This window comes from Balaenoptera acutorostrata, chromosome 13, assembly GCF_949987535.1.
Source record: "Balaenoptera acutorostrata chromosome 13, mBalAcu1.1, whole genome shotgun sequence".
NCBI lineage: Eukaryota > Metazoa > Chordata > Mammalia > Artiodactyla > Balaenopteridae > Balaenoptera > Balaenoptera acutorostrata.
Window position 1 is genome coordinate 21,665,269 of NC_080076.1, and position 13,548 is coordinate 21,678,816.

At 36.7% G+C, this 13,548-nt stretch overlaps 1 protein-coding gene across 1 annotated transcript in view; it reads right to left on the reverse strand.

Annotated features, from left to right (window-relative positions):
* Positions 1-13,548, reverse strand: part of DCC (DCC netrin 1 receptor) — a 1,191,297-nt gene that overhangs the window by 215,730 nt on the left and 962,019 nt on the right. The window contains exons 13-14 of the mRNA XM_057527412.1: positions 12,539-12,680; positions 312-422 (exon numbers count right to left, since the gene is read on the reverse strand). Coding sequence (XP_057383395.1) covers positions 312-422; positions 12,539-12,680 — 253 coding nt within the window. The remainder of the gene's footprint in view (positions 1-311; positions 423-12,538; positions 12,681-13,548) is intronic.

Consider the following 13,548-nt stretch of genomic DNA (forward strand, 5'->3'; position numbering starts at 1 on the left):
TTCCTGTGAAGAAAATAGTTAAGGTCAATTATTCAAAGTAAAATAAATAGAAAAAAGATCATTTCAAATTATTTTGAACAAAAGTAATTTGTTATGAAGACTATAATTGATTTATATTTATATGGCATTGCTGAAGACTCTGTATTCATTCAGCATTTTTGCTTTGTTTTGGTTTTGTTTTGCATCTAAAAATGTAAGAAGAATAAATATCCCCAATGTTGAAGTTTATCAATTTTTTTAAGGTATCCTTTGAAGCTGAAGTAACGAAGAAGACAGAAATCAGAGTGACAGTGATTGCGGAAAGGTCTTACCATCTAGATCGTTCTCCGGAGTCTCTGCTGTGTACCAGTTGGAAGGTGGTCCAGTGCCATTGACTGTCATGGCTGACACTTGAAAACTGTACTGACTTCCTTTCTCCAGTCCTGTGAAAGAATTTTCCCCAGAAGAAAAAAAAAAGAAAAAACTTACTGAAAACAAGTATTTCTGGTGAGTTTTAAAAGTTTTAGCAAAATGTTAACAACAGTAGACACGCTTTACATTGTTTGTGATTGTTGTGGTAATTATTATTTTAGCCAAAAGGGTTGGAAGATTACAGCAAGAAATCAAATTACTTTTCATATATCCCCATTTATTTTTTCCAGTTTACAAAAATGTAACCCTGAAAATAGCCTCAGGGCAGAGGCAGAATATAAAATATGAACAATGAAGAGATAATCAAAAATAGCAAGGATCATTTTTCCTCACAGTTCAGAAGAGGCCTGCCTATAAATCAAGAAGAGTCAATCTAAAAATTTATGCTCCATCATTCATTCAAGGTCAGTGATTATGTTCCCTTTGGGCCAAGAAAGAAAACTCCAAAGCCACTGTACTTCAGCAGAAAAACTAGGTCTTTGTCTCTCGAAAACATCACAAGACATACTTCGTTTTGCATTAGCTTCCATACTAGAGCATGAAGAAAGTCTATCTCTATGATAATTTGGACATACATTATAGGACACAGTGATGACCTTAGAGCTCATTTTCCAGTACACAGAGAGTATAGGTAGACAAGAGAGGCCCTGTATATCATGAGTGTGATACGTGTAAATTTTTAATGTAAACAATTTTCCTTTTAACTGAATCTCAATGTTGCTCATTAACATGACAAATTATTGTAAAACACATGATGCTTGTCAAAAGACCATATGACTTTTTTGAGACACTGAGGACTCAGTTTAAACTGACAAGTTCTTAAACCTCAATGAGTTGAACAACACTGATAAAAAATAAAATACCACCTCTCTGTTTTTTCCATTAATTTGAAATGCTATGAACATTTGGAGCCAAGGAAAAGTCATAAATAAAACTATTAGATGGGGCTTCCCTGGTGGCGCAGTGGTTGAGAATCTGCCTGCCAATGCGGGGAACACGGGTTCGAGCCCTGGTCTGGGAAGATCCCACGTGCCGCGGAGCGACTAGGCCCGTGAGCCACAATTGCTGAGCCTGCGCGTCTGGAGCCTGTGCTCCACAACAAGAGAGGCCAATAGTGAAGGGCCCGCGCACCGCGATGAAGAGTGGCCCCCACTTGCCACAACTAGAGAAAGCCCTCGCACAGAAACGAAGACCCAACACAGCCATAAATAAATAAATAAATAAAACTTTAAAAAAAAAAAAAAACTATTAGAGAAATGATGCTTCTATCAAGTACAAACTTATGTACTCGTATATTTTTGCATAGGAAGATGAGTAAATCTTGGTACTGAGAAGAATTCTAACTTACTATTAATAGGAGATGGTGTTTTACATGATGGTTAGAATGGACTTGTTAATGTCGAAGGGCAGTTGTCTTCAATAACTAGTTGTTGGGGAAGCTAGTAAAATAGTCTTGTTCAGGCTTCAGAGGCAGAAGTTGGCCTCTGACCAACCTGTGACCCTACCTGGACTGCGTGCCTGGTTGCTCACCTAACAATTGCTGCTAGCAAATCAAATGGTGTTAACGATAAGAGAGGGAGTGGGTCTTGGAATTTCTTGAGACCTGGGGACCTGGCCAGTCCCCTAGGGTCTGAAAAATCCTGTGACCCCCCCATGGTGAAAACAACAGCATTGTTAAAGTGAATCCAGAGCTGCATTTTTGCATGCATACTGATGATATGAGTTTGCAGCCTGGGATTATAAGCAGGAACCCCCAGAACTGCAACTTGAAGTCTCACCCATGGGGTGACCGCACTGCCTGGGACCCTTCCCCAATTGGGGCTCCAGATTGCTGTTACTCAGGACTTCCCAGCTGCTGCTGCTTGGATCTGGAAGTAGGTGTTGGCCCAATTCGGTGATGTATGCTCTATTATATACTTTGTTAATATTCTTATTCCTTTCCTTCCAATAATTGTATATTGAAATTGATATAATTGCTTCTAATGATTGTATATTGAAATTAAGTTAAATCACCTTCTATTAAAGATTTGATTGAAGCTGTTTATTTGTGTGAGACGAGTGGTTATTTTGCCAGGGAATCCAACGAACCTTAAAACCGAAAGTAGGCTTTTGGCGAAACACTAGCACTGTTAGAGAAGACAGTTTGATAAACACACCCACACAAAATGCTGTCCTCTTAAGAGGCTTCTAATTTTATAAAATAGACTGGAAGGCATGGACTGAGAATAGTTTCGGTGCTGTTGTCTTGTTATCATCAGTGTTTTAATTGTATATCCATAGAGCCACTACAATGCCTGACACAGGGAAGGCACAAACACAGAACAACTGTTGAAAGATCCACTAAAGCAAGTCTTAGCACAAAGGAAATATTAGACTACAATACAATATCCAACACCATCAGCAAGGTGGTGAACGGATACTTTTGAACATAAAGCCTTTGTGGTGTCTTAAGTAGGCTTGTGCTCACTTTGACTTGTCCCTTAGTTAACATGGCATTGATCTGATACTTGTTAACATTTTTCACCCTTCACAGGTGCTGTTGTTGATTCCTGAGGCAGAGGGATTACAGAGGCTTTTCCGGGAAATTAAAAACTCACAGGGAGGGACTTCCCTGGTGGCGCAGTGGTTAAGAATCCACCTGCCAATACAATGGACACAGGTTTGAGCCCTGGTCCGGGAAGATTCCACATGCCGCGGAGCAGCTAAGCCTGTGCGCCACAACTACTGAGCCTGTGCTCTAGAGCCCGCGAGCGACAACTACTGAGCCCACATGCCACAACTACTGAAGCCTGTGCACCTAGAGCCCATGCTCTGCAACTAGAGAAGCCACCTCAAGAAGAAGCCTGCACAATGCAACGAAGAGCAGCCCCTGCTCACCGCAGCTAGAGAAAGCCCGCATGCAGCAATGAAGACCCAACACAGCCAAAAATAAATAAAATTAAATCTTTAAAAAAACCCAAAAACCAAAAACCAAAATCTCACAGGGAGAGAACTCTAGGAAGAAATGTTTACCTAATTATTGCAATCATTGCAGCTCATGACTTTCATAGTGGTCTCACCTCAAATAGTTTAAGTCCATCAAGAATATACTCTTTTACAGTAAGGGGGAATTTAACTTCATTTTTCTTTGAAATGGACGGACAATTATGTCAGTACCACCTCCAGTGACTGATTTGAAATACTTTCTGTGATGGTCAGTTTTATGTGTCAACTTAGCTAAGGTAAAGTCCCCAGTTATTCAATCAAACACTCAGTGTTGCTGGGAAGGTATTTTGTAGATATGACTAAAGTCCATATTCAGTTGCTTTTACATAAGGGATATTACCCTAGATAATCTAGGTGGGACGGATTCAGTCAGGTGAAGGGACTGAGGCTTCCCTGAAGAAGAAATTTCACCTGCAGACCGCAGCCTCAGCTCGGGAGTTCCAGCTATCTTTCCTGATGGCCTGCCCTGTGGATTTCGGAATTGCCCAGCCAGCCATCATGGTCAATTAAGTCAACTGCTTGCAATAAATCTCTTAGTATATATCTCCACTGATTTTTTTTTTTTTTTTAAAGTAGAGGGAAGGATTTTTTTTTTAATTTATTTTTTATTTTTGGCTGTGTTGGGTCTTCGTTTCGTGCGAGGGCTCTCTCTAGTTGCGGCAAGTGGGGGCCACTCTTCGTCGCGGTGCGCGGGCCTTTCACTATCGCGGCCTCTCTTGTTGCGGGGCATGGGCTCCAGACGCGCAGGCTCAGTAATTGTGGCTCACGGGCCTAGTTGCTCCGCGGCTGTGGGATCTTCCCAGACCAGGGCTCAAACCCGTGTGCCCTGCATTGGCAGGCAGACTCTCAACCACTGCGCCACCAGGGAAGCCCATCTCCACTAATTCTGTTTCTCTGGTCAAACCTTGACTGACATACCATTCTCTTACATGCAATATTTTGACTATAAATGGAAATCTTTCTGAATGCCCTATATTCTGTCCCATTCATTCGACTTTGAATCGAGTGGTGTTTCTCATGCAGAATCTATCAATTTTTAACATAAGTTAATTAAAATATCTCACTATAAAGTAGATATGCAAATTTCTTCTTATAATTTTGCCAAATTTCAATTTACATATTTTGAGTTTAGGCTCTGTCAGTATCATTAATTCAGTTTTGAATAAAACAAAAGCCTACTAATAGCTTGAATAATAACTTGAAGTAACAATTAGAAGGCAGTTAAAAGACCGTCCATTACGTGTTTCCCCTATGAGGCCTCACCTGGCACCCCCTAAGCTACTTATCAGAATATCCCTTCTAACCATATACAGTAGGGTAGCTTTTCATATCTTTCTCTCTATGATATCAGTAGTGAAGCTTTAATACTCTATATAGAGTAGTACCTAGGTCAACCTGAAAATCCTGTTAACTTTTCTTGAAATATTATATTTTAGCCTAAATTTTAAAATTTTTGTATTTTATTCTAGAATGTTGCTGTGGAATCTCACTAATAACACCCTGAAATTCTAGATTGAGTGTAAGAAGACATTTAAAGATATATATAACATCCCAATATTAAAAGAGATCATAATGTCTAGTCAAACGGCCCATCTAATGCTGTACATCCAACTAAGTGGTCCTGTAAATAAAGCAGGGATACTTTTGGAATAAGAAATTCACCAAGGGATGGAATCCACTCCAACAGTTTTGCTTGTTAATAAAAGTTCTTCTTTAGATTGCATTGAATCTGCTTTACTATAGTATTACCTACAGATAAATCTGAGTTTTACGCAGTGGGATTAAAAAAAAATTAAATTCCACTTTCAAGATATCTTTACCCAAGCCTTCTGATTCTAAATTCAGTGCCTTCTGTACCAGACCTTTAGCAACAAAATTAAACCTGTGACCCTCTTCTAGTCTAGATAAGTGAAGGATGCAGTGATAAGCAAAACCAGAAATTTTGGCTTTTCAGAGTCAGTCAGTACATTACCCTGAATTCTGGGTTTCAAATATTCCTGCTTTTTTGCTGTGAGGGGTAGTTGGCCAGACAAGTTTTAGATGTTCTGAGAGCTCTTTTAATCTCAGTTTCTCATATACAGTTATTAGGTAATAGTAGCTGAATTTCTACCTTAGAGTATTCTTTTGAGAATCAAATGACAAACTGCTTTCAAAAATAATTTATAGGGCTTCCCTGGTAGTGCAGTGATTGAGAATCTGCCTGCCAATGCAGGGGACACGGGTTCGAGCCCTGGTCTGGGAAGATCCCACATGCCGCAGAGTGACTAGGCCCGTGAGCCACAATTGCTGAGCCTGCGCGTCTGGAGCCTGTGCTCCACAACAAGAGAGGCCGCGATAGTGAGAGGCCCGTGCACCGCGATGAAGAGTGGCCCCCACTTGCCGCAACTAGAGAAAACCCTCGCACAGAAATGAAGACTCAACACAGCCATAAATAAAATAAATAAATAAAAATAAATAAATAAACAGGAGCTGTTGTTTAAAATAATAATAATAATAATAATTTATAAAATCAGGCATTTAATAGACATAAAGATAACTAACATTTGTAGATTATTTTCTCACTTGAAACACTCCATTGATGGACGGATGGATGGATGGATGGATGCATTCATTCATTCATTCATTGGAGATGGGATAGAAGGAAATCAGCGTGTAATCAAAAGCTGTTTTGTGTATGTATTTCTCAAAGTTGTTATCTGAGATGTGTTTCCTGAGTTGGGCTAATGGAAATATTAAACAGTATTTCAAAAATAAATTGGTAGGAAAGTTTTGACTTGATCTCTTCTAAAGTTACTCAGTTCCTCTAGTTGCAAAGTTAATTCTCAATTTTTATTATTCAATAGATATCTCTTTCCATCCCTGCATTATTTCACTATCCCTTTACGTACTCACACAACCACATAGTCATTGCTTATGGTCAACATCATATTACCTACAGTTTAAGAGTTAAGAGTATAGGTTTTCAATTCAGGCAGAATTAGACTTAAGTTTTTGCTGCACCACTTATTAGCTGCATGACCTTGAAAAACTTACTAGCCCTCTTTCTTTGTCTAATATTTCTCAACAATAAAATGTGTATATGAATAAAAAATTATTATAAAGATTAAATTTTAAAATAGATAAAGTTTTATTTTCTTATCATGGATATTTTTTTCAGCTATATCAAGGTATACTTAATATACCAAAAATTGCACATATTTAATGTATATATTTTAATGAGTTTGGACATATGTATACATTATGATACCATCACCACAATCAAGGTAATAAACCTGTCACCTTCAAAAGACTCTTTTGTCCTCTTGCTATTATTAATTTTTTTTAATGGTAAGAATTCTTGGCATGAGATGACTTCTAAACAAGTTTTTAGGTGCACGATACAATACTGTTAATTATAGGTACTTGTTGTACAGCAGATCTCTAGAACTTATTCATCTTGTATAACTGTCATTTTATACCCGTTGAACAACTCCTCATTTCTCCCTCCCCCTCTCCCCTGGTAACCACCATTCTATTCTTGGTTTCCAAAAGTTTGACTATTTTAGATACCTCATATATGTGGAATCATGTATCTGCCCTTCTGGGACTGACATTTCACTTAGCATAATATCTCCCAGTCCACCCATGTTGCTGCAAATGTCAGGATTTTGTTTTCTCTTTTAAAGCTGAATAATATTCCATTGTATGTATATACCACAGTTTCTTCATCCATTTGTCTGTTGATGGAAATTTGGGTTGTTTCTCTACCTTGGCTATCGCGAATAATGTTGCAATGAATATGGGAGTGCAGCAATCTCTTTGAGATCTTGATTTCAATTCCTTTGGATATGTACCCAGAAGTGGGATTGGTGGTTCATTGGCAGTTCTATTTTTAACTTTTGGAGGAACCTCCATACTGTTTCCAGCATAGGAGCTGTTGTCAAAGTTGCTATTGCTGTTATTATTTTTATAAATGTTAAAATTGTTTATATCAATGCTCTTTTACAGATTAATACAACGGCCAGAGTCACTCACAATAAAGTGAGCTAAAGATGACAACATTGTATAGTACAAGGAGCACATAACTAGGAATCAGAACGTCTGTGATCTAGTTGGAATCTATACCGTTAACTAATGGTACATCTTAGAAATGTCATTCTTCAGACTTCAGTTACCTCTTCTATAAAACAAGGGCTTTGGATGAGATGAATTGTGTGTTTCATGTTCTGTTTGTCAGGGACATATAGTTTAATCTCAATGTGTGCCTGTGTGTGTGTGCGTGTGTGTGTGTGCCTAGCTGCTTCTAAGTACAACTTTATTCTAAAAAAAAGTATGGTATAGGTAGCAATGCTTTTCTTAGCTGTAAAAAAATTCTACTGTTAAAAGCAGACTGTTTTCTGCCTGTTTCTATCCCCAATAATAAGTGCCTTCAAAATCTGTAATTCTTCAGTTCTTTTCTAGTTTCTTAAAACTTATGGTCAACAGATGATATATTATTCAAACAATATAATTTCCCTTTATTCCCCTAATGCTAACCTTGTTATAAAATTGCAATTTTTTAGTCCATAAAACACCAATGCACATTTACCACTATATTTATTTTTATATTGGCCATGAAGCATGAGAAAACTCTTAAATTCAGTTCCAAACAACCTTCTCTGAAGAGCACTCAAAAATTAAAAACCGCACTTTAAAATTTAGTTGATTTGCGTTCCCACAATAAAATTGACAGCAGTGATTTAAAATCCTTGTTATAACTCTGAATTACTTTGTTATTGCAGATGTCTCATTATCCTAGTAAAAAAACACACACAACAAAAAACAACTGCCAAACAAATAGAAGACTGTAAAAAACAATATTTGAGTCTCTACACCTGAATATTTATACCATCCAAAGGAAGCATTCTGGCATTTTCAATTTTCTAACAGCCAAATCAACATATCCATGTACTTTACAGGTATTGAAAACATGGGGGCAGATCCTGTACATTTTAAAGTGCTGAAGATTCATTTAGAAAATCAATTACTTCCGCTTACTACAAAGTGGGTAAGTTACTAAATATACCCTGGGGACAAGTCAAAACCACAGCCAATCAACCAGTGTGTAGTACTTCCTGATTCCTGGATGCTTTGTAGCATGAAAGACATTCCCACTACATCTAGGAATGCAATGTGCATTACTAAAGCCAGGACACAGAACTGGGGAGAGGAAGGCAGAGGCTTTGCAAAACTTGTTTTTAATGTTTTAAGAGGATGAGGCTATCCTCTGGGCCTTTGTAATTCTTTATTTCAAATTAAAAATGAAGGCTGTGTGACTTATTTGCAATACATATCAAGTACAGTTACAAATATAACTGCTCTGATTATGTTTGCATTCTCAAATTCATTTTATAACAATTGAAATGAAGAAGGAACATTCTGAATAAAGGTTTCAAGTTTGGAGTCCAGAGTCCTACAAATCTATAAAGATGGGAAGGGGCATTTGTGCATCATTTCAATAACAAGCTAATTAATTCATCCTATTTCTTTGCTTTTGACTGGAATGATATTAAACCAGAGTGAAGATGGGTTATCCTATGCTGATTAGTAGTGTCAATTGCCCCATATATTTTAGAGGAATAAAAGATATAGGGCTGAATTGTTTATTTTTGGATAACTAAAGTTTCATTGGAGGGTATAATTCAAAATGATTGTCCTTGAGAGGAAAAGTAATGAAAGGTGTCTAGTGAGTAGAATACTGTATACTTGGAACATCCAAATATAGCCTTTCCTGGAAATATGGTCTTAACAGATATAATTAGCTTAGGACCTTGAGATGGAATCATCCTGGATTACTATAGAGTCTATACCCAACGAATGGTGTCTTTATAAGAAGAAGACAGATGTAGAGACACACAGAGGAAGTGATACAGAGATAGAGGCAGAGATCTGAGAGGTGCATCTATAAGCTGAGGAATGTCAAGGACTGCCAGCAACCATCAGAAGTTAGAAGACAAACATGGGACATTTTCTCTCAGAGTCTCCAGAAGAAAACAATCCTGCAGACACCTTAATTTCAGATTTCTGGTTTCTCCTGAACTGAAAAAAAAAAAAAAAAAAAAAAAAAATCTGTTCTTTTAAGCCACCACATTTGTGGTAATTTGTTATGACCCCCCTAGGACTAATATAGCATCTTTGATAGTAAAGAGGCTAAAACTTGCTGCTGTATATAGTTATCGTTTTAAACAATTTTGCTTTTCGTCGAAAGAAAATCCTAAAATTTGTATATTTAGAGAGTCAAAATTTTGGCTTTATAATATTAAGCTGAATGTGTTAAATTCCATTTAGCAAAAAACCCATAAATACTAAACAATTCATATCAGTAAGGTCATTCTTCATTTATTTTCTTGACCCAGTCCCTTCTTAGCTGTTCAATGGGCATACAGTTAAAGTCAGTGGTAGGAAATCTTCAATTTTGGTAATCAAAAGTTACAATATAACATCAGAGTCTTGACATTTTATTTGTTTTTCACTGTACATATGCAGTTAAAATGCATATTTCATTGTTACAAAAGTAAGCAATAATCACTATTAATATTTTGATATTTAGAACATATTATTCTAAATATTTTCTTACGAATTTTTTGGTTTATAAATATGGACTCATGCTTAATACTGATTTAAAACTGAGTTATTCACTTAACATGCTTTAAATATTTAACATGTAATTTAATATGTTTACATTACAGTATTCTCAATAGATATACAGTATCCCTTGATATGATTGTGTCTGAATTTTCTAGTTAACTGCCTATAGTTAGATACTTAGGGTCTTTTTTTTTCTTGTTATTTGCTATTAAAGTAATGGTGCAATGAACATGTTTTTAGTTTAAAACTTTGCAAAAAAATATGTCTGCCGAATTGGAACAAACTCCTAGAAGTTGGAAACTTGAATCATACATTTATGAATACACATACATATACACACATACATCTGTATATAACACAAATCTCCACATTGCTTTCCAGAAAGATTCTAGAAACTTTCTGTCCCACAAGTAGTATATGAGTTTCTTTTGTACACTTTCCAAAACAGTGTATCATCATTCATTTTTATCTTTATTACTTTAATCAAAGGAAAATGCTAACTCACTTTTGTTTTAATTTACATTTCTCTGCTAATGAGATTGAACGTTTTATTATGCTTGTTGGCTAATTATAGCTCTGTAAATTGAATATCCAGTCCTTAGTTTTTCTATTGGAATGCTCATATTTTAATTAATTATTTTATAAAAAAGAAGTTTATTTTATATTTTTAATATTTTTCATTTCAGAAGGAAAAGCAATGATTAAAAAAAGTTTCAGGGCTTCAAATGCCAATATCTATTAAAATACAAGGTTTGGATTAAATTATTCTTAGAGCCTCTTCTTCTACTCAAATATTAACTCTTAGGAATTATGCTAAAATTTTTAAAGCAAGATTTTTCAATTTTGGTGATTTATTTTAAAGTAAACTATGTACATGTTGTACCAAATATTCCAGTGAGCAAATATGCCTCACTTCAATTATTTTTACCTTCTTCCCATCATTTTATCCAGGAAAAAGACAGGATCTTGGCTTTCCTTAAGCTTTTTAAATGGAATGGTAGAGTGCCATAACTTCCGCTTAGATTCAACAATATCTTCCAAGGAGATTTTGTCCAGATATAAAACAAGTAATGTGATTTTTGGTAATCTATTTTGGAAGCACTCTCACAATCACATTAACATTTTATAGGCATAAGAGGCAAAACCTAAAGGGAAAAACCAGGTTTCTATCAAGTCTCATACTGTAGGCTGAGCAAGTAGCTTAAATTGTGTGTGTGTTTTATGATTTCAGATGGAAATTTACTGAGTACCTCATACAGAGAAAGGAATAAATAAGGAGTTACTTTCCTTTATTCTCATCTGCGATCACAGTTTACTTTATCCATTTTCTGTAAGTTATGATTTTTAATCTGCATGTTGTCATGCACCCAGTTTATGTGCCATGACACACATGCTCAACTTGACCCACCAATTTTTGCCATGAGCCACTGCTATATGCTTTGCTTTCCAAACCCTTAGTTCATGCTCTCTTTGGTACTATACAGCCCCAAGTGCTGCTGCTACCCTAGACCAAGCCATCACCACATAAAGTGCTGAGGACAAGGAGAGAATTCCATGTTTGTGCATTTACCAGAAGTGCTGGCTTCCCAGGGGGTCTGCAGGAGGTACAAAACGGTTAACAACCTGTTGGTGGGCTTACTTTGACCAATGATAGACAAGAGAGAAACTGCTCATGCTTCCTATCCAGCCATCCTCTGTGGGCCACAGTAGTTCAATTAGCTTCTCTAGTGATACCCTACCAAGGCCAAGCAAGCTCTGGGTTTGTTCTAAACTTGGGGCGAGCTCAATAATATGTCATCATTATTTGATTCATTTTCCTCCCTGGCTCATTTTCCTTGTTCCCTCACTCTTGCTTTCCTGGGCTTGCACCCCAAATGCATTAACTTGAAAGCCTGACTCAGTCTCTGTTTTCCAGGAACTGGACTGACATGTTTTAATGGTTCCAATAGTTAAAGGAAATATATGATTATTAATCTTATAAAATAAAAAAAATTATCTAAGTACTACGTGGATACTAGGTCCAGTTTTCAGAGAGAATTTTGACCCACTATGAGTTCCACCAACATTGCTACGTAAGTGAATTTACTTTTTTATTTATGGAAAGTAGAATAATTGTTCTCTTTATTCCCCAAACTACTCCCTCTCCATTTTCCAACCTCATTCTCACTCCTGGAGTTTGAGGGAACGGGGCTCAAAATGACTTATACTTGGAACCATTTGATTATACGACTTTTAAAAGTTATTAAACAGTTAAAAATTATTTAACAACAGAAGTTGTTGAACCAGTAATACTAAGAAACTAATATGGATAAAAATTCAATGATACGTTTATTAAGATGATGATCCAGAAGCAAAATATGTAGTGAAAGCATTACAGGGAATATCAAGTTAAAAATATAAAGGCTATTCTCGTTCAGACCAGTACATGCCATTTACCAGGGAAAAAATGGTAAGTTTTTTACCAGCAAAAAATATTTTATTGCTGAGGCATTTAATTCATCAAAACCTTCCAAGACCACACCATGTGAACACTAACCTGTGAACAGGTACCAGAGGTTGTTTGGCTCCAGTGTTTCCATCTCACCCCTGCGGGTCGTCTTTCTGTGTCGAATTTTATAACCGGTAATAAATCCATTTTGTGTTCCTGGTGGAGGAGGCAGCCAGCTTACTTTGATACTCTGTAAAATAATAGATGTAAATTAAAAGATTGGAGAAAGGAAGGACAACAGGATAGGGTCAAAGAAATGACACAAACATAAGTGCAAATAAGGCAGAGATGCAAGAAGTGTTAGGGATTACCCCTTAGAACCAAATTAAATCCATTCTTACAACTCTATGTCTGATTTTGACAAATTTACACAATTCATTTGGTTGATTGCATGCATTATCATCTCTCCTTCGTAAATGCCACTAAAATGACAGTAAAATATTCGAAATGGTATAAACCCATGAGGAATAGACAATAGGACTCTAGTGGATGAGAGAGGTTAACAAATTTTTTGAAGGTGCAAATGAGGAAAAGTGTGACTGAGCCAAAGGAGAGAGATGAAACCTAAATACCTCCTTAAGAGATACTAATGAAAACAAGGTGATTGGCATGACCAAATTCAGGGAAGACTAGAAATTGTCACTTCCTAAATACCTTACAAAGCAGGACAGTTATGTTTCTGAGACAGAAGATGGATTGAAAGTCCTACCACATTCTGCAAAACCAGTCTGCTAACACTCCCTGATTTTGGAGTAGCTGGAAGCTTCATTCTCCAGGGATATTGAAACAGAAGCCACAGACTCAGGGACACCAGGCACAGGAGAGAATAGAGATGAGGGCAAGGGTTGTTAAGTCAATGACATAAGACACTCAAGTCTTCTTCCTTCATCTGATACCCAGAGCAATGGCAACCAGGTGTACACTTCCCAGCCAGAATATCAGATAATTGTTCTCTAGACAAAATTTAAAAGAATAAGAGAAAAGAACAGATAGGTTCCTGATCAATCCCCCAACAGTGAGGAGCCCACTTTATAACCTCCACTCACGCACTAGAGTTT